Source organism: Nyctibius grandis, chromosome 7 (assembly GCF_013368605.1).
Source record: "Nyctibius grandis isolate bNycGra1 chromosome 7, bNycGra1.pri, whole genome shotgun sequence".
In the NCBI taxonomy this organism is placed as follows: Eukaryota; Metazoa; Chordata; class Aves; order Nyctibiiformes; family Nyctibiidae; genus Nyctibius; species Nyctibius grandis.
In genome coordinates, this window is record NC_090664.1 from 42,560,735 (window position 1) to 42,579,474 (window position 18,740).

At 38.1% G+C, this 18,740-nt stretch overlaps 1 protein-coding gene across 21 annotated transcripts in view; it reads left to right on the forward strand.

Annotated features, from left to right (window-relative positions):
* Window positions 1-18,740, forward strand: part of SVIL (supervillin) — a 107,695-nt gene that overhangs the window by 50,275 nt on the left and 38,680 nt on the right. For 8 of the 21 annotated variants that reach the window (XM_068405285.1, XM_068405286.1, XM_068405289.1 and 5 more), the window contains 11 exons: window positions 4,754-4,837; window positions 6,867-7,754; window positions 8,086-8,256; window positions 8,883-8,917; window positions 10,059-10,120; window positions 10,489-10,628; window positions 11,385-11,480; window positions 12,728-12,980; window positions 14,487-14,510; window positions 15,587-16,157; window positions 17,664-17,883. In XM_068405285.1, coding sequence (XP_068261386.1) covers window positions 4,754-4,837; window positions 6,867-7,754; window positions 8,086-8,256; window positions 8,883-8,917; window positions 10,059-10,120; window positions 10,489-10,628; window positions 11,385-11,480; window positions 12,728-12,980; window positions 14,487-14,510; window positions 15,587-16,157; window positions 17,664-17,883 — 2,544 coding nt within the window. The remainder of the gene's footprint in view (window positions 1-4,753; window positions 4,838-6,866; window positions 7,755-8,085; window positions 8,257-8,882; window positions 8,918-10,058; window positions 10,121-10,488; window positions 10,629-11,384; window positions 11,481-12,727; window positions 12,981-14,486; window positions 14,511-15,586; window positions 16,158-17,663; window positions 17,884-18,740) is intronic. The other 13 variants (XM_068405287.1, XM_068405304.1, XM_068405302.1 and 10 more) reach the window with 11 other exon arrangements.

An 18,740-nucleotide genomic window follows, 5' to 3' on the forward strand; every position in this document is an offset into this window, starting at 1 on the left:
TTATATTTATAGAATTTACGCTAAAATTAGGCCCTTTGAGTGGGGACTGGAATAACTGATGTTTAAAATATTTACACAAACTAGAAATTGAAGCAGTTATGGTTCTATATCTGCTTTTTTTTTCATAACCTCTTAGAGCAAGTCTTTAACTTTTTTCCTCTATACCGTGTAATTGTTTGGGTGGGGGTTTCCAAGTAAAGGCAAGTGGTTTCTCAGTGAAGATTTGAATAGCTTCCTGATGGCTTCTGCCAAAATAAAACAGGTCTCAGAGTTAAAAGCTGAAAAGTGTCTTGGGTCAGTTAAAATAACAGTTGATTTGTTTCCCTGCTGTGAAGGTGTAAAAACCCCTTTGAACTGTGATAGTTAATCTTTCAGATAATATCAGGGTATTCGTGTGAAGGGGCAGAGGGGAGAGTTAGAATTCCATGCTGAATTTAGAAAACGTATCCTCCCTCATAGTATGCTGAATTACTTTGGATTTGACAAGTTTCCTCCAGTAATAGGGTAACCAGATTCTTCCAGAAGGAAAAAAAAATTAGTTTTGACTAATTTCACATTGTAGTTTCACACTGTAGTGCAAAAACAGAGTGTCAAAGTGATACGGTGACTGAAAACAATGCATGACTAAGAATTTTTTAAAAGTGTCGTTCTTTAATTTCTAGGTAGGTGGATAGATGGAAAATAATAATTGTAAAAATTTAACTTAAAATGTTACAGCTAAAAATGATATAAATTGTATTGAGAACTTAATTGTAAACACATCTGCATCATGCTGAGCAGTGCTGACTGTTTCGAAAAAACTGAAATGAACTGGCATAAACTGAACCATTTACACTTTTTGGCATTTTTTTGCAGTAGGTTCAGAAACAAGCTACCTTGTCTGGACTTCTTTATCCTTCTCATCAAAACCACAAAACTTTATTCTTATTTGTTGTGGCCTTTCTTGTTAACTCATATAAGCATACCTTAAAGTTTGAATGAGGAAGCAATCTTCCACATTAAAGGTTAACTGTGAGGTGGGTTGATTAAGTTATCTACTCACAGTGCCTGTAAACTGCTCAAATGTACTTAGCCTTCCTTTTTGTTTCACTTTATTGCATACGATGCACCACTAGTAGTCTCTTAATATTTTTTCCATAGCTTTTCATTATTCAGGTGACTTCTAATCCTGCTCACCTTCTTTTGCATGGATATGTGGCTATATGAAGTAGTATTGAACTCTCCCAATTAAGCCAAAATTTTAAAGGCATATTGTCATTTCAAAAAAGCCATCAGAGGGAAAGTAAGTCAACATACTTAGGAAATATTATGTTATATTTAGTTTATGTTTTAAGCTTACAGTTCTGCTACTACAGTAAGGAAAACAGTCATTGCAGGGTCATCCATACAACTGGGACCAGAGTTGTACTGAAACTCCTTGAGCTGACTAGGTTATTCCAGGCTCCAAAAAACTTGTCTCTGAAGCAGTCTCAACTCAGATACCACAAAATATTATTACCCCTTATCTTCAAATAGTCAATTTGAGATAAATCTCTTGACTAATCCAATTACTGATAGGAACAGATATTGGAGCGACGGACTTTTGGCAGTTGTTTTCTCTATTTTATAAGGTGAAGGAAGGGACAAAGTTTTCAGCCTTAGGAAAGCAAAGAGAATAGCCCATCAAACGTCACAGCCAAGAATGTGTCTGCTGCAGTGTAAAAAGGGGCTTTATTTTCTTTACTCTCATAAAGCAATCCTACTCCCTGTTTCTGTGAGGGAAAGCCAAGGAAACAGAACAATGAAATGCCTTCTAGGTTGTTCTCTCTTCCAACTCAGGAGAAGCTGTGCTGCACACAGAAGTGGCAGGATGGCAGTTGCCCTGGTGAAACAGCATGTTGGCCATAGAGAGACACCTGAATCTGCTCATTCAGATTAGCCTTTAATGGCTAAATCAGGTCTCCTTATAAAGCTCGTTATTTTTAGCTAACAAGTGTGTTTTTTCTAATGCAGCTCTGTAAACCAGTTACGAGTTCAGACTCGGCAGACTGAAGGCATTATCAAGTCACGGAATCACAGAATGGTTTGGGTTGGAAGGGACCTTAAAGATCATCTAGTTCCAACCGCCCTGCCATGGGCAGGGACACCTTCCACTAAACCAGGTTGCTCAAAGCCCCAGTCATTCACAAATTCCAGCTGTTTCTTTTTGAAGCTGCCACTTCTGGCATTACCTATTTTTTTTTTTTTTAATAATAAAAGATGCTGCAGAATTTGGGCAGAAGAGAAGTAATTAAGGAAACAGTGTTTATAATGTAGGCATACTTTTTCATTTGTTACAAGTTACGTGTCCCTACGAGATCTAATGCTATGTGAAACCCTAAGGGACCAGCTGTGTTTAGCAAGCACTGGAGACAGGCCCCTTCTGCAAGGCCTTCCTTTTTTTTGAGACTTAGTTGTTCTCCATTTCCAGATGATGAAATAGTAAGATGCATTTTCAGGTGGGTTCTGATGTTAGGACAGTTAAGGAGCCATCCCATTTGTGGTATGGTCGTTTTTACTTCCCTGCTCTGCAGTAGTGCCATAAAAATAAATGAGAGACTGGGGCAAAAGCAGCAGGAATAAGTCATACCTTAATACAAATTGGTGACTGCATTATTACTAATTTCTGATTCTTTCTGGATGAGGCTTTGGTCAGTGTTTGTGTAAAACAGGTTTCCCACAATTACTGTCTGTCTTACCTTTTGAAGGAAATGATCTGCACCCACCAAGATGTGGTGTAGCTCTTACAGCAGCCATGAGTTTAACCTTAGCATTTGGTATCTTGTTTGGAATCGCTTGTAGGCAGTAGGTGGTATTTTAAAGGCCAAGTTGCCAAGAGCCCGTTCTTCATTTTAATACCCCTGACAACTTCCAGTGCCAGTGTGTACTCACTGGTGTGATATTCAGAGATTTAAGAATAACCTCTCAGAAACTCTTGTCCCTGTTTCTGAGTGGTAAAGAAGTCACTGCCTATTTGCATGCAGTCTGTTTAAAGTTACACTGTGGTAGTCTCCTGTAAGGCCATTTGCACAAGCGAAATAAGGGCTAACGCCAGCTTTCCCGGTGGCTGCCATTTTAAAGTCAGTTCCACATTATATAAGTTGCAAAATTGTTTTTGTTAAATTTAAATTTGCTGAGTTCAAATTGGAAAATAAATGCAGCTTGCTTTGGAATACACATGAAAGCTTTGTGCCTTCAGTCCTAAGACGATTTAATAATTAATCCTATTATCCATCACTGAGAAGACAACAAACTGCTGAGAAGGTATCATTTGACATTGTCTGCATTTGGCTGCTGAAGTGGCTGATTAACTGCATTCAAAACATGGCTTGCATTCTTCTAACTGCTTTCTTCAAAGGATGAATGATTGAGTACAAATAATTGCTGCTTGGGCTGTGCCCACTGTAAAAATGTGCCAAAGTACACATTAAGAGACGAGAAGGAAGTTTGCTTGCTTCAAAGCAATTCTAGCTACCGGCTCAGCTCCTGTGAAAGGTTTTTACCTCTTATTTGGTCAGTTCCTTTAGGAATTTAAAAACATTTGGAAAAACAAAAGATGTTTTAACAGTCGATGTTTGACTTTGTTCTATGCCTGATTTGGATAAGGTGACAGCTGTAGGTGAGTTCTCAAATTTAAACTTATTTGCAGTAAATGCATGGTTATCTTAAGAACAGTGAGTGATTTGACCTTTTTCAACTGTTTTTATTACAAGACTAGCAAAGAAAAATTGAAGTAGATGACCTGGAGCTTAATTTGGGATTTTCATCCCAAATGGCTCTACTGCAATGCGAGGAGTTCTTTCAGATGTAGCTATAGGTAATGGAAAGCAGCCTGGCCACTTGTCACCTCCGGGGAGTGAGTTTGTAAATGTCAGTGTGGCCGGACAGTCTGTGCTTGCAAGGTTAAAGGTATTTGATGTGACCTACTGTTGCTTGAGGGACTGTAGATGAAGGTGGGCATTAGGAAAGTATTTGAGAAACTGTACTTTGATGGTCTGCAGACACCCTTTCCTGTAGGGCTTTTAAAAGTTTGCAGAACTCTTATTTCTTTTTAAGCTTTCAACTCCAAAATGGAAACACAATAAAGTCAAGACAAGATCAAATTGGGGATTACTTTGGTTTTTAAGCTTTTCCTTTCCTCTGTCACCAAGTGACAGAGCATGTTTTACTTGAGCTAACTGGGTTTATATTTCTGAAGCTTTTGTGATGCAGGGCTACAAGAAAAGAGGGGAGTTCCAGATGCTCCTGAGAATTTCTTAGGAAGTATGATATAGCCATCTGAATTTCTAACTTCATTAAATTCATACTACTGCTTTGTTTTGGACCCAGCAGTCTTTACTGCTTTAAACCACAAATTAAAGGAATGGTTTCAGCAACTTTTCAGGTGTCCTTACATAAACCCTTCAAATTGACCTGCAATAGCAAATGGCAAAAATAAGACGTGTAGTTGCTTTCACTTCTCAAATTCTGGATGTTGTACACTTGGTAAAGTTACCTTTGCAGAATGTTTAACATTCAGAACACTTTTTAGATGTTTGTGGAATTAATATGATAGTTTGTTTCACAGTTTATCACCTTTCAATTTGATTAATGTGCTGTGCTTTTATTTTCATGAACAGTCCTCTGTAACTGAGTAATTAGAAAACAAAAAAAGTGGTGGGGAGGGTAGATTGGGAGAAACAATGGGAGAATGTGTTAAGATCTCAAAAATTACCTGAAGTTCTGTTTTCTGTAGTAGTGCAGGGAAAGCAAAACCTGAATGGTTTCTTCAGAAAGATTCAGAAGGGGACACACCTTCACTTATCAGCTGGCCCTCCAGGTATCATAAAATGTAGCTGTGTGGCTAACAATCAGACTACAAACTTCCCCTTTCTTTCCCTTTACTCTGTCTTCATTTAACACTTGTCTTTAATTTCCTTTTAATAGCAGCAAGTTAGAAAGTGTTGTTTCTTGCAGATAAACAGCTGTTGAAACTTTTTCTGAAGCATCTGCTTTTATTGTAACTTACAACTGATTGGTATTTTGAAGAAGTACAAATAGCCCTAGCTTCTTCCTGAGCTACTACCATTCTGGCTTCCACTAATTTTTATAACTTCTTATTTTATCCCACTTTGTACTCTGCAAACCAGCAGATTTTTATACCACGCACCAATCCATCTTAGCATTCCCTACAATTAATTCCTTGGATTCCAAAGGAGATGGTACAAGAAAAGTAAAAAAATTATACTGAAAAGTAAAGCAAGTTCTTGATCAGAGCTACAAGCAGCTGCTTTCTCCAAGTTTGGTAACAGACACAGTTAGCTCACCATGAGAAGCACTGCAGAAAGTCTCTTTTCCATGTTCCTGATTAAAGTAATTCTTATAACCAAGTACTAACACCAGTGTGGATGTTCTGGAGAATTCTTGATACATGTAGTTTAAAGACTCACTTTTTCAGACTGTGCTTTCTGTGCTTAAGGAACTTTGAGAAGTTTCCCTGATAAGTGCATCAATCCTCAGAGATAAGAAACACCAAAATATTAGAAAGGCTGGTGTTTCAGATAACTTTGGATATAATGAATTATTCTCTCAGATACTCATTTGCTTTTTTCCCTAAATCTTGCTTTTTTTTTTTTTTTTAATAATGTAAACTCCAAAAAGTCTGTTGGTAGCAAGCCTGGAACTGCACGTACTTGGAGCTGGATTACTTACTTTCAAATAAAGAGCTAGTCTCCTGTTGTACTTGAGTTCCTCTTCTTCCTTGGAATTAAATAATTTTTTTAAACCCATTTGGGAGGGGAGGAAGTACAGGTCTTTCATTTTTAATACTGTGTATGTGATATTTACAAATGCTCGCCCTGTAAGCTGTCGAACACTCGCCGTGGCTGTAAACTGCTGGAGAGCTTACGTGCAGTTGTAGTCATAGAGCAAAGGCTGCCTCTGGCTGCACGTGCTTGCCTTCTGTTAGTACAGCTGCATTAAGTTTCTAAAGGTAGAATACGACTCTGGTTTGCGTGGATGTTACACAAGTCTAGAGATGTTTCTAGAAAATACACTGAAATAAGGTAACTTTTGTGAACATTCCTGTAAGTTTTGCATGTTAGAATGTAATGAAATATTTTAAAACAGAATGCCTGTTTTGGTGTTTGGTGGTTTTTTTTAATCCTTTTCTCCCCTGCAAGCCCTCTGAAGAGCAACAGCCATGCCATAGTTTCACTTAGGGCTTTAAGGCTTGCACTTTCAACATTTTTTCTCACTTAACTGAAACAGGTTACACTACATGTAGCATTTTAGATGTCTTAGAGGACACACAAAAGCACAAGTAAAAAAGTCTCTGGCAAAACATCTGAAGGGCTAGGTGGAGATAACAATGTGTTTTTTGATCCCTTTCCTCAATGCAGCAGCATCTTGATATGACATAAGCTGCCCAGTGTTCAGACATCTTCAAAAATCTGACTACATACATGATTGCCGATGGAATTTGCAATTTCAGGCTGAACCCAACGCTTTGATAATATAAAAACCGGTTTTGATCATCTTGTTTGTTTGAGACTATGGGTATATGCTGTTTGACAAATGCAGTTGTGACCTCATGGGAACATGCTGTATGTTTTCAGAGCTTGCTCAGTTACCTTCTCAGGAGTCATGCATGCTCAAGGGCCTGTGAATCACTTGAATGTTTTTGAGCAATGTTACTGCTAAGATTTGTGGGGGGGGAAGGGGTTGCATCATAAGATTGCTTTTATGTATTGATTGGTTTGTTTGGGTTTTTTTTAAGATATTGCTGTCTATACCCACAGTAGGTGTCTGTGTTCCTTCCCAGATTGGGTATTGCTGTTCACAGGTTTAATCCTTTTTCTTTCTTAAAGAGTAAAAGTTAGAGAGAAACTGGTGAAAGAGGAAAGTGCTCGTGGAAGCCCTGAACTTGTCACAGGCACAGTATCTCAGAGAAAATCCCATCCAGTGCCAGCCCACTACATGCCTCTTCAGACAGAAACGTCTGCCTTTGATAGGGTTATAAATCAGCCCATCAGTTCAGTCCGCCAACCAATACATGGCTATATTCAGCCTGCTGGCATTGCTCACACAGCTCAGCTGATGGCAACAGAAGAACCAGCAAACGTCTCTGTTGGCAGCCTCCTCCTACCAGACAACGTTAGCCTCTTAACAAAACCATCAGCAGCCACTGCATCAGAGAGTGAAAAGAAAGAGGCACTTGGTTATGGAGCAAAGCCTGATGAAGAAGATTCCTTGGAGGATGAGCAGGCTTCCAAAGGCCGAAGACCAATTTTGCCATCTGAGATTCGCAAGCAAGGGAAGAATCATGAAGGCCTCTTTGGAGGAGGAGAATTGGATACCACCGTGGGGAGTTCCTCTTCCGCAAGCAAGATGAAAGTTAACTCAGAAGTTCAGAGAAAGCTGGAGTGCAATAAGAGGCAGGCTCCTGAGCAGCAGTTTAAGACCCCTGAGAACATAGAAAGGAGTGAAGCTGTTATGTACATACAGAGTGGGTCTGTATCACAGCCTGCCAAGGCAAAAGCTCCTGTTTGGAAAGTGTCGACAACAAAGCATAAAGTCCTGACTCGCTCAATGTCTGACTATGCTGTGGCTCCTAAGCTAGAAGCTTTTAAAAGTAAGGAGAGCGTGGAAGCAAATGCACCGAACGGTGAGATTGGCGTGGTTGACACAAAAGTTTCTGTTGCCCAGCTCCGTAATGTCTTTCTGGAGACTGCTAATGCCAACAAGAAAACGGAACTGTAGGTGACATTTCAGACATATTTTTGTGTGAAACTTGCACGTCCTTGGCAAAATTACACACACTCAACATCAGTTGTGTTCAGCACTTAAAGCACACAGCTTAGCTCTCACCAGTGTGTATTGGAGGCTGAGATGGTTTGAATCCCGCTTTTGTGCTTCTGCTCGCTAGTGCAAGTTGTGATGTGGGGTAGCTGGAATGTGTACGTCTGCGCATGTTACCGGAGGAGCATGCAGAGTGATCTCTAGTGAATTTTTGAGATGCTTACATCTATGCTTTACTTCTCTCTTCTATTTTCTTTTCTATGTGCTTTCTATCATGTGGTTTAAAAGTGAATCTCGGTTTGAGATGTCAACGGCAGGTAGCACTTTGTCTGCCAGTGGTGACCGTGAAAGAGGGCCACGAAGGCCAAGGCGCTATTTTTCTCCTGGTGAAAATAGAAAGACTTCTGAGAGATTTAAAACTCAACCTATAACGTCAGCAGAACGAAAGGAGACAGATAGGTAGGCACGTACATAGCTCTGTGTAGCATTCTGGTGCAGGTAGACATGAACAAGCTTGTGAAAAGACTTTGTTCATTTATTAGCATAAACATTTTGCAAGGTTATTGTTTCTCTTTAAAAACAAGCAAGTATTTGTTATAGCTGCTTATAAAATAAAAACCAAAACGCTGCTGACAAAACCAATTTGTTGCAACCCCCCCCAAGTAAAATGGTGAACAGTGAATCGTCATAAAGTATTGTAGCTGTCTGGTTCTGTCTAGTGATAAATGCTTTTGTCTGTTTTTATATAAAGAGTTTCCTTTCCATATACTCTGCTTTATCATTTACTTTTCTTATAAACAACCAAAGCTACATATTTTACGTTAAAAGAGCTTGCAGCAAATTTTAGACTTCTATCTTCTGCAAGATGAACTGGAAATCATTTTCCTTTATTTAAGTTTGGCTGCAATTGCTTGCCTTTCTGCTTTATTAAAGGATGTCAAAGTGGAAACTGTTGAAACTTGAAAAATAGATAGTTTTCCCACTCTTAAGACTTTTGAGGTCCTGCTACTTCAGATGGAGTTTGAATTTAATTTTTGATGTCTCGTTTCCAACTAACTTCTTTCTGTTTGATAACTTTTCACTAGGTCAATTTCGAGTGCAGAAATACCAGCTGCTGAAGGTATGTTACTTTACTATTTTCTAAGGAAGAAATGGGAGCAAATGTCTTTTGTTTTGTTTTATCTGAAGAACTATTTGATAATGTAAACAAAGTTCACTTGAAAATAACTATCATTACCTATAATATGTTTGAAATACCACTTTTCCTTGGGCCATGTCTACTACAGACTTGATTTCGAATCCATTTAAGTCCAAAAGTCTGTCTGTAGATACCTAACTTCATATGGGAGGCAAGGGGGGAATGGTTTGACATTTTTCAACATAGGTTGGGTGGGGATTTTTTCTGATTTAGCCAATAAATAAACTAGTTGGTGGGAAAAAAAATACACGTTTTTATCAGTGGTCTAGGACTGATAACTAAAAAAGCCTTTCCTATAGTGTGAAACTGATATCGGTAATGTGTTTTCTAGCTAAGGAAGTTGCAAGATGCTGGTTATTAAATGATATAATTCAGTCTACCATCTTGCTTCTCTTTCCCTCTTGTCACTCTTGACAAGTCTGGCACAAATTAAGTAGGTAATGTCATGACTAGCTAAATTTAGATTTAATGCCTTATGCTATTTGAAAGCTGATATTCTCTCCAGCTTTGAGATGGTGGCTCTTGGATCTGGAGGTTGCCAATTTCAGCTCCTAAAGATACCAGTTGAACCTCTGAAAAATGGTGACACAAGGTGGTGATCAGAATGACCAGCTTCCAGGAGAGACCATCTTGTATGGTCAACTAGTAGAAAATGTTCTATACAGCAGGATGAATACTGACCCTTAAGACAGTCTTTCAGTCTAACTATTTGCTTAGTCCATGTGTTATCACAGACCAATATAATAAGTTTGATTATTCATAAAAAGTTGTTTGGATAACTTGAAAGCGCATCAACTGTCCTGAAGACAAGTCTTTTCTTCTCAAGTTCTGTTAAGAATTTTTCTCTGATGCAATACATGTAAATACAAGTAAAGTTTACACAATTTGGTCCATAAGTCTTTTGTTAAAAGGGAGTAACAGCCAGCTTATTTGCTGGTGGTGCTTCTTGTCTTAGTAAAACATAATTTTTGAGTTCAGAAATCATTTAGTCAAAAAAACCCTTGCACGTTACGTGAGATTGATTTATTACATTCAGCCTCCTTTTTTTTTTAACTTTGTGTAGATGAAGAAAAATTGGATGACCGAGCCAAACTAAGCGTAGCTGCAAAGAGGCTGCTTTTTAGAGTAAGTATTATATTTTCTTAATAGAAGGCCAAGTTAAACATTTCGTAGACAAGATGCTGAAGAACCCAAAGTGTATTAGAATGAAGTGTAATGCAGTTAACCAAGTCCAAGGTACGTAACTTTTTTTTTTACTTCATCTCTCCTACCTACACAGTAGACCTGTTGCTCTAAAGCCTTCTTTAAGAACGTCATTTAGAGATGTGTGATTAGTTTTAACTCTGTGATGCCTACTGTGCAATTACATCCTGCTTCTAATTCAGAGATGGGCATTTGGGAAATCTACTACTTTGCATGCAAGAAAGCTGAAAAGAAAGTACTGTTTCAGAACTTTTTTTCCATGTTTTTAATTATGACATATGTCCTCTCAGGAAATGGAAAAATCACTTGAAATGAAAAATATTCCTAAACCACCTCCAAGAAGTTCCGCAGTAGAGAGAAGACTGCGGCGTTTGCAGGATAGATCACACACACAACCAATAACCAGTGAGGAAGTGGTCATTGCAGCTACGTAAGTCTTGTACATATGTTGGCTCCAACTTTGGTTTTTGCTTTTAAATCTGGGAATAAGTTCCATATATGTGGTGTTTACAACTTTGTAGCAAGGAAAACATTTACTGTTAAGGGCCAACTTCCTTGAGAACCACAGGGGAAGCTATACTGAAATTCCTTTTTAGAAGTAGGAGGACTAGTAAAGCATAACTTATATGAACTGTAATTTGGCAGAAAGCTTATGAACCTGTAGATTAGGTAAATGGGATTAATCATAGCATTGGTTTTGTAACTCAAGTGAAAAAGAGACTTTGCACTGAGGGAAACCTGCACAATTTCTTAAGGAATGTATTTGTATTGGGGAAAACCTTTTGCACTCTGAAATATCAAATGTACTTTTTGGAAATGCATTTCTTGCACTCTGGTCAAACATCATGAAATTTTTCTGAAAAAAGGAAGGTCATTTTTGGGAAAAAATAAACAAAGGTGAATGGATGTTCACCTAATGATCTACTAAAAGATAGCTTATGCTATGGGTAATGAGTAATTTTGAGACAACCTGTTTGCTCCTCTAGGTTTTTAGTTTTTTCAAAGTTTCTGAAGTTATTTTGCAAAGGTCGCAGCAGATAACTCTGATAATTAAAAATCATTGCTGTTTGTTTTTTTCTGTTTTGGTTTTGGTCTTTTCTGTAGTTAACACTTAATGTATTGCTTTTCTTAATGCTTTTTTCTTCTCTCTCCCTGTGAATTTTCCCTCCTTGGCAATTCTTTAAAGTGAATCTACCCCTGCTTCACGTTCTGTGAATACCCACACAGTAGTGACAAGAGTACCTAGTCCCACTGTAGTTAAGAGCACTGTACAACCTATCAGGTACTGGGGGGGATAAACATGCATGTTACGTGGAGCACAAGATTCCTCAATAGCAGATGCATCTTTAAAGTCTGGAATGCCTTTTCAATGTGTCAAGTCCATACTCGTTTCAAGAATATTTAAAACATTCGTCAACTTCATTTATGTTTGCATGAGAAAACGATGCAGCTTTTTTTTGTCAAGCATCTCTTTTCAGGACCTTTCTAACCACACTTACCTGTTCTAGAAGCATACTTGTTCGTGAAAGAAATGAATTTGCATGTGAGCAAACCTAGCAGGACCCTCTTTGCTCTTGTACTTTTTTTTTTAATACGGTAACAACCCCTTGAGATGAAAATACCAAAGCTGGGTGCTTGATTTCACAAGCAGTACGTATCCTCTTTGTCTGTCTCTACATATATTTTTTTAGCTTGCAAAATTAAAGGAAAGATAAGAAATTGCACCACCTATAGGTAAAGTCACAGAATACTGTTTGCCTGTTCTGAATGAATTTTAGCAGAGACCACGATGGGGGGGGGGGTGGGGGGGAAGAGAGAGAATACTACTAATTCCATAAATGTGGCTGAATCTAGCGAGAGGTGAATAAAATATATTATTGTAGAGACAAATGCAGTTACAGCTTTTATGAATGAATGTGTCTGTCTTCAGCATTGGTCAAACAATCTTCAAAATTAATGGAGTATGTTTCAAAACAATTTTTTGTTGTTGAGTTACCTCAGATAACTCAAAACAAAAGACAGTCTGAATTCTGTTCCACTTCAGATTGTAAGAGGCATTACAATTTATGCTAACCTAAAAGCAGCACTAACTTGGAGTTTAAATTAATCTTTTAAATGTTTTTATCATATATACTACACAAATAATTTCTAATAAAATTGAATTTTACGTAAATTCACTGTAGGACCCATGTCTGTTCTACAGCAGGCACCTTAACTGTCTCTCCGTAGGTGTGTATTCTGTATAAAGAGATTCATCTGAAAAGTCTCTCATCAATCTTGAGTTCCCCTTTTAAAAAATTATTGTGTCCTAATCAAATGAATTTCTGAATGAAAATTTAACTTTTTTTAAATCTTCAGCTGTTGAATTAGAATTCATCATGCCAATGTTGAACCACTGCATAACCACTTAGGCTGCTATATTACATTGGCTATTGTGCTTCATGTGCAGTTCTTCTGCTTCTATCAGGTTGAGATTTTAAAGCTTCATAACGGCTTCTTCAAAACTCACTTCCAGTTCTATTTCTTCAGCTTGCAGGCATCAGCACACCAAAAAATTTTAGCTAAAGAGGAGATAAGAGCAGCCAAAGAGGCGATGGGGCAAGATCAGTCTGATGAACCAGATTCTTCCACCTTAAGTTTGGCAGAAAAGATGGCTTTGTTTAACAAACTGTCTCAGCCAGTATCCAGAGCCATCTCCACAAGGAGTCGAGGAGATACTAGGCACAGAAGAATGAATGCTCGTTACCAGACTCAGCCAGTGACTCTTGGAGAAGTTGAGCAGGTAAGTGCAATCTTAGCTCTTTTTCATGTGTTTCTTTTTATTGGAGAAAACAGCTTCAGTGTAAGATGCCATAACAGCTGGCCTTTTCTTTGCTCTGAGCTACACACTGGGGTCATGACATACTTGCAGGAAAAAGCTTGTCAGGAAGCAGTCTTCTGACACTGAGGAACAACATCCTCTAAAACGTTCAACTTCATTGGTGTGGTTTTCTAAGTGATTCAAGAGTATGTTATCTTCCCGATTAGTACGTGCTGTACCTTTCACAGTGTCTGTCTTTTCTAGTAGAATATTACATATCTTATAGAAGTAAATTTCCAACCAAAGGGGTAAAAACTGTGACACATATCGTGTTTTAGATGTATTTTCAGGGAATTTGGGAGCTTTGTCATGTGCAACTTTCAGACTTTTTCCTGAAAGCACTATATATTTCCATTATTAGTCAGGATACATTCTGTCATTTTCCTCTGGGAAGGGTCATTGATTTTTATTTTTTTTTCTCTAAAAGCAGAATACTTTTGATATTCAGAAAGCCATGGTTGAAATGAAATTATTTAATATGTACAGCGGCATTGACCTTCCTGTTCCGGAATCCTTCATATAATTGGAACTGCAAAGGAATGCCTTTTTAGTGAAGTTTGAGCATAAGACGGTCCAGCAGTGGTGTTTCAGAGCTGATGTTCGCAACAGCAGAAACATCAGTCCCTTAGTATTACAGCTTTAAAAGAAATCACTTTAACAGTGAAACAGAACTCCTATGCATGTCGTATTTCTAGGCATTTGGATCAATCAGAGTGTTAGAAAGTTCCCACCCTTCTCTTTCTGTATGCTTCGTTCATGATTGTATATTTTCCGTATTATAATTATAGAATAGTGAGAAGGCAGGATTTCTCTAACCATATTAGTGCAAAGCTATACAGATATATAATTGTACTTTATGCCTACTTTACTTAGGCATGAAATAGTAGTAAATATTTGGCAAATTTATTTTAGCAAGATTTCCAGACCTTACGTAGTCCTCTTTCCATTCATTTTCCACATGCCAACTGCTGTCACAGCCTGGCCTCTTTAATGGTTGTGTCACTAACTTGTTTGGGGGCCAAGAAGGTGATCAGCAGAAATGGGCTGAAGCAGATAGGAAAGAAGCCAGTGACAGTCACATTAGTTTGTCAGACTTTTACAGAACAAACTTGCTCTTCAAGCAAGGAAACACAGAGGAAGCATGTTTTGTCATCTCTTTCTGAACCTCGCAAAAGAAACCAGAGTTGACTGGGCACCAAGTTCAACAGGAGTGTATTTTCAAAAAGACTTACTATAGAGAACTGTTCATTTGGAGTGTTGGGATGTTTTGAGATGCAGTTACAGTTTTTCTAGGAGGAAACAAAAGAAAGTTATCAAAATGGATAACTAGAGGTTATGTCACCAAAATACATAATGGCAAACATAAATGTCTTATAATTAAAGCTGAAATCCCTTTGCTAATCTCCTCTAAATTTCTAATTCTGATAGATGCAATGGAAAAAGAGTAAACTGGTAACTATTTTCTTAATCTTTCTTTGGAATCTTTGAGCTAGCGTAGTAGTCTTTGCTGCTTTCCAGTTTGTTTAATGAATGACTGTGTTGTCCATGCTTTTGGAATTTGCATGTGCATTTTAAGTTTTCAGTTGATTTCCTCCTACTGGTGTGATTTTTGTCTATTCCTTCTGCATGCTGTTCGCTAGCCCCACAGTTTAAGAAAACAACAAAAAAAGCCAAACAAAAAACCTCTCCTGATGCGTAAGAAGGCATGTTTGTCAGTGTCTTTCATAGCGTTTGTCTCCTTTGGAGAAGATAAAGCCAAGTTCTGCGTTTCAGGAAAATTTTACATCTTCACTGTCTCTTGGAAAACTTTATAAAATTATTATGTTAGAAGAGTAGAAAAGATAATTGTTCCACTGTAGAGACCAGCAAAGCAAATTTAGAGGGTTTTTTAATATGCTGCTTAGATTCAAATACTTTGCTCAGAGATGTACATGACAGCCAATGTTTGGTATTTGAACAAGTCTTAGACTAACAGTCCTGTGTGAAGGTGATTTATGTGGCAGAAGCGTCAGGAATTTCTTACCCATGTAGGACAGCACAGAGTCTCTTTTGGCACTGAGCTAGCTCCAGAGCTGGAAGCTGCACAACCGTATCAGAGCAGAGCTGTGCCAAAGCTCATTAGCCCTGCTGAGATGCAGAGTTGATTAGCCTGGGCACATGGCATGTCATCCGGTGTCTGGAACCTGAACTAATTTCTTTCCCCAGTGCTCCGCAGTCCCATGTCAGTATGAACCTTTTCTTGAAGCCCTGACACAACATCGTGTTGCATGCTACACATACACCCTTTATTTCTAAACTTTATTATTAAACATGTTGCTTTTCACATGCAGTTGTTTCTTCCCTGGGTAGAATAATCTGTCTGTAGCCAAATTATGGGGGCATTGTTGCTCTCCTTATCTGTTTCTAGTCCATATTTATAGAGCACTATAGTCATACCAAAGCACACCTCTGACATGATTAGGCTGGTTTTGGGAATTGATGATTTCAGAGCTTTTAAGTCTTTTTTTTGTTGTTGTTGTTGTTCATAGGTACAAAGTGAAAGTGCAAAAATTACTGCCCTGTCAACTGCAGTTGCAACATCGGTTTCAACGATGGCATCTGCCCTTTCTCCACTGTACGCTGGAGACCTGCGTGTGAAGCCAGCTAGTGATGGAAGTGTGAGCGCTGCTGCTAGAGCTGATTTGAGATTCCACTCCTCAGCAGAAAACTCAGACTCTTCAGGAAAACGCACACAGAAATCAGAACAGTGGCAGCCCTCAATGGAAGCACTAGAAAGCAACAGAGCATCAAAGCAGCATGAAGAAGAGAGAAAGAGGTTTCTAGCACATGAAGCTAATGAAATTACAAAGTACAGCTCCTTTGAGGGAGAAACCACACATCCTGTTCCTGAAAAAACAGGAGACTACCATAAAGATACAACATACAGCTTCCTGAGGAAGGGCAACGTGGAACTGTTTAGTTCACAAGCACTTTTTCAGCCTCTTGAACAAAAGGAAATTGATACTCGCATGCAAGGTAAATGGGAAGTCAAAGAAGGCAAGTCCTTTGAAGAAAAGATGGATTTGGAAAGTGTTATGAAAAGCAAGCCTTTGCAAAGAGGTGCAGTATACGCTTGTTATTAGTCTAGTCTCTGTTCAGCAAACGATGGTGCTTATCTAGTTTTTAACATCTTCATTTCAAGCATTATCAGGGGTGGTTATTTTTCCTTTTGTTAACCCTGCTTAAAGGTAGAGAAGTACCTGTGAAATCTGAAGTTTTACAAATGCAATTTTCTCTTTGTTATTCTTTCAAACCTTCAGCCTTTAAAGATGGCTCAATTTTATTCGTATTTTCTTACTTCGAAAGAAGTGGTATTATATGCTGAAGCTAAGATTTATCCTTTCCTCTGTTGCCCTTTCCCCTGCCCTCCAAAGTGCTGAACACACTATACTTGCAGCTCTGGGTCAAGTGTCTGCTCTTATTTGTTGCGTTCTTGTGCATATATAGTTATGTATTAACTACCTCTGTACATGTATAGCTAGCAGTGGATGATTTTCAGATAACTTATTTTGCAAAACTATTCTTTTCAATGTGGTGATGAAATATAAACCAAGTAATTCTCAGAGCAATTACATTTCTTATATGCACAGCATAATTCGAACTTAATAAGTAAACTCACCCATCTTTAAATTAAGTGCTTTGGAAATAATCAGTCAGTTTGGTCATTGCATAGAGGCTTCTATTCTGTTGAATTTAGAAGGATGTTATATTAGTTTTCTGTTTTATTATGATGGGGTACAGGACCACAGTACCCTGTAGTGCTAAAAGCATTTTTGTCTTCATCCTGTGAAGTTAGTTTATTCTGAATTTAATGGTCTTCAAACAGGCATAGGGAGGAGGGTGTAGTTCTGCCTGTATTCCTCAAAAGCAAGTGTCTATTCTATTCAATTAACTTTCGGTGACTGCAGGGGAGACTCTGGCTGGGATAAAACAGGAGCAGTTGTGTGTCAGAGGGGTGTTGTGCTTGTAAAATTTCAAAAAGAAAAATGAAGATCACTTATATTTCCTTAAGGATAACTGTAACGGTGCATTTATTTCATCAGGGCAGTTTTTCCTGTGGTTTAATTGCTGCTTGAAAAAAACAAAACCAAAAAAGTCCCCAACACCCTCCTAGAAAATAATACCTTTTTTAAGCTATTAAATGTCCTCCTAGTATGCTACTTATGCATTAAACTGCTTTACCAATAAGTTAATTTCTTAAATTTTGTCTGCTTCTCTTCCCCTGCTCTTTGTTCCCCTCTCACTTTCATCTGTCCATTTGTTTTCCTGTTGGTGTGATGACAGGAGCAGCAGTTTGTGCCTCATCCATATGAAGTTTAGAATTGTGTACTGAACATGATATTCTGTGGCTTCATGTGAATTTCAGTCACAAATGGCCAATCTATGCAGCAGATAGTATTGCACGATTAATATTTGTACTCTAGCTCAGCCAGAGATTTTTTCTCTGTTAGAGTAGCACGTGATTTGAATGTTAAAAAACAGATTTGCTGCTTCAGTGTTAGTGCTATTCTCAAACATATTTTACATTACTAAGTCTAATTTAGGACTTCTCTTTTGAATGGGCAGACCATGCTGAGCCTACTTCTGAACTCACCAGCACATCAGCAATGAGGACAGTTTCACAAACTGCAACTGCAGCATCCTGTAGACTGCAGGAGCTCTCCGAACAATTGGAAGGCAAATTTTATAAGAATTCCTGTGAGATGTTTTCCGTTGGAGAGAACAAAGCACAAACAACTGAGGATGTCCTTGATAATTCCAGCAAAACCATGTCAATTAAGGAAAGGTACTTAAATTTCACTTTTTTTAAAAAATGATCTCTGTAAATAGTTATTAGACTGGTGGTATGAAAAGAAGCTTTAAACCTGTTTCTGAAAAAGCTAAGCAGTGATTATTAGGCTTTATTAGATGTCAAACACTAACAGCAGAAACATGCAGCTGATCTGCCTGACATGCTTATAAAGCAGATGGTGGTGAATGAGAATTACTGTTCAAGAGAACGTGATAATCTGATTTGAAAGAGCCACCTGAATAATCAATAAGTAATTCAGAAAATGAAAGTTGTAAAAATACATGTTTTGGTTACATTTGTACTGGAAATGGTCTCAAGTTGTGCCAGGGGAGGTTTAGATTGGATATCAGGAAAAATTTCTTCACCAAAAGCTTTATCAAGCATTGGAACAGGCTGCCCAGGGAATTGGTTGAGTTACCATCCCTGGAGGTATTGAAAAGATGTATAGATGTGGTGCTTAGGGACATGGTTTAGGGGTGGACTTGGCAATGCTAGGTTAACGGTTGGACTTGATGATCTTAAAGGTCCTTTCCAACCAAAACAATTCTATGATTCTATGAATATACTTCCTCAGGTTCTGCTTTCAATTACACAGGTATAATGTGATTTTTTTTTTTTTTTTTTTAAATAGCCCGTTTTTTGTTGGTCTATGGGAGTAGTCTCTTTTAAATAAGCTGGGTACAGGGAGTCAGGGATAGACTCTGTGATGCTTCCATCTTTACTTCAGGAATACATGGTTGCCATTTTAATTTCTGAGAACTTATCATAGGGGTTTAAAAGGGTAATAAGTTGGACAGGTTTGTGGGAGTATTAGAAATATTTTTTCCAACCCAAGATCATTCTGATGTGAA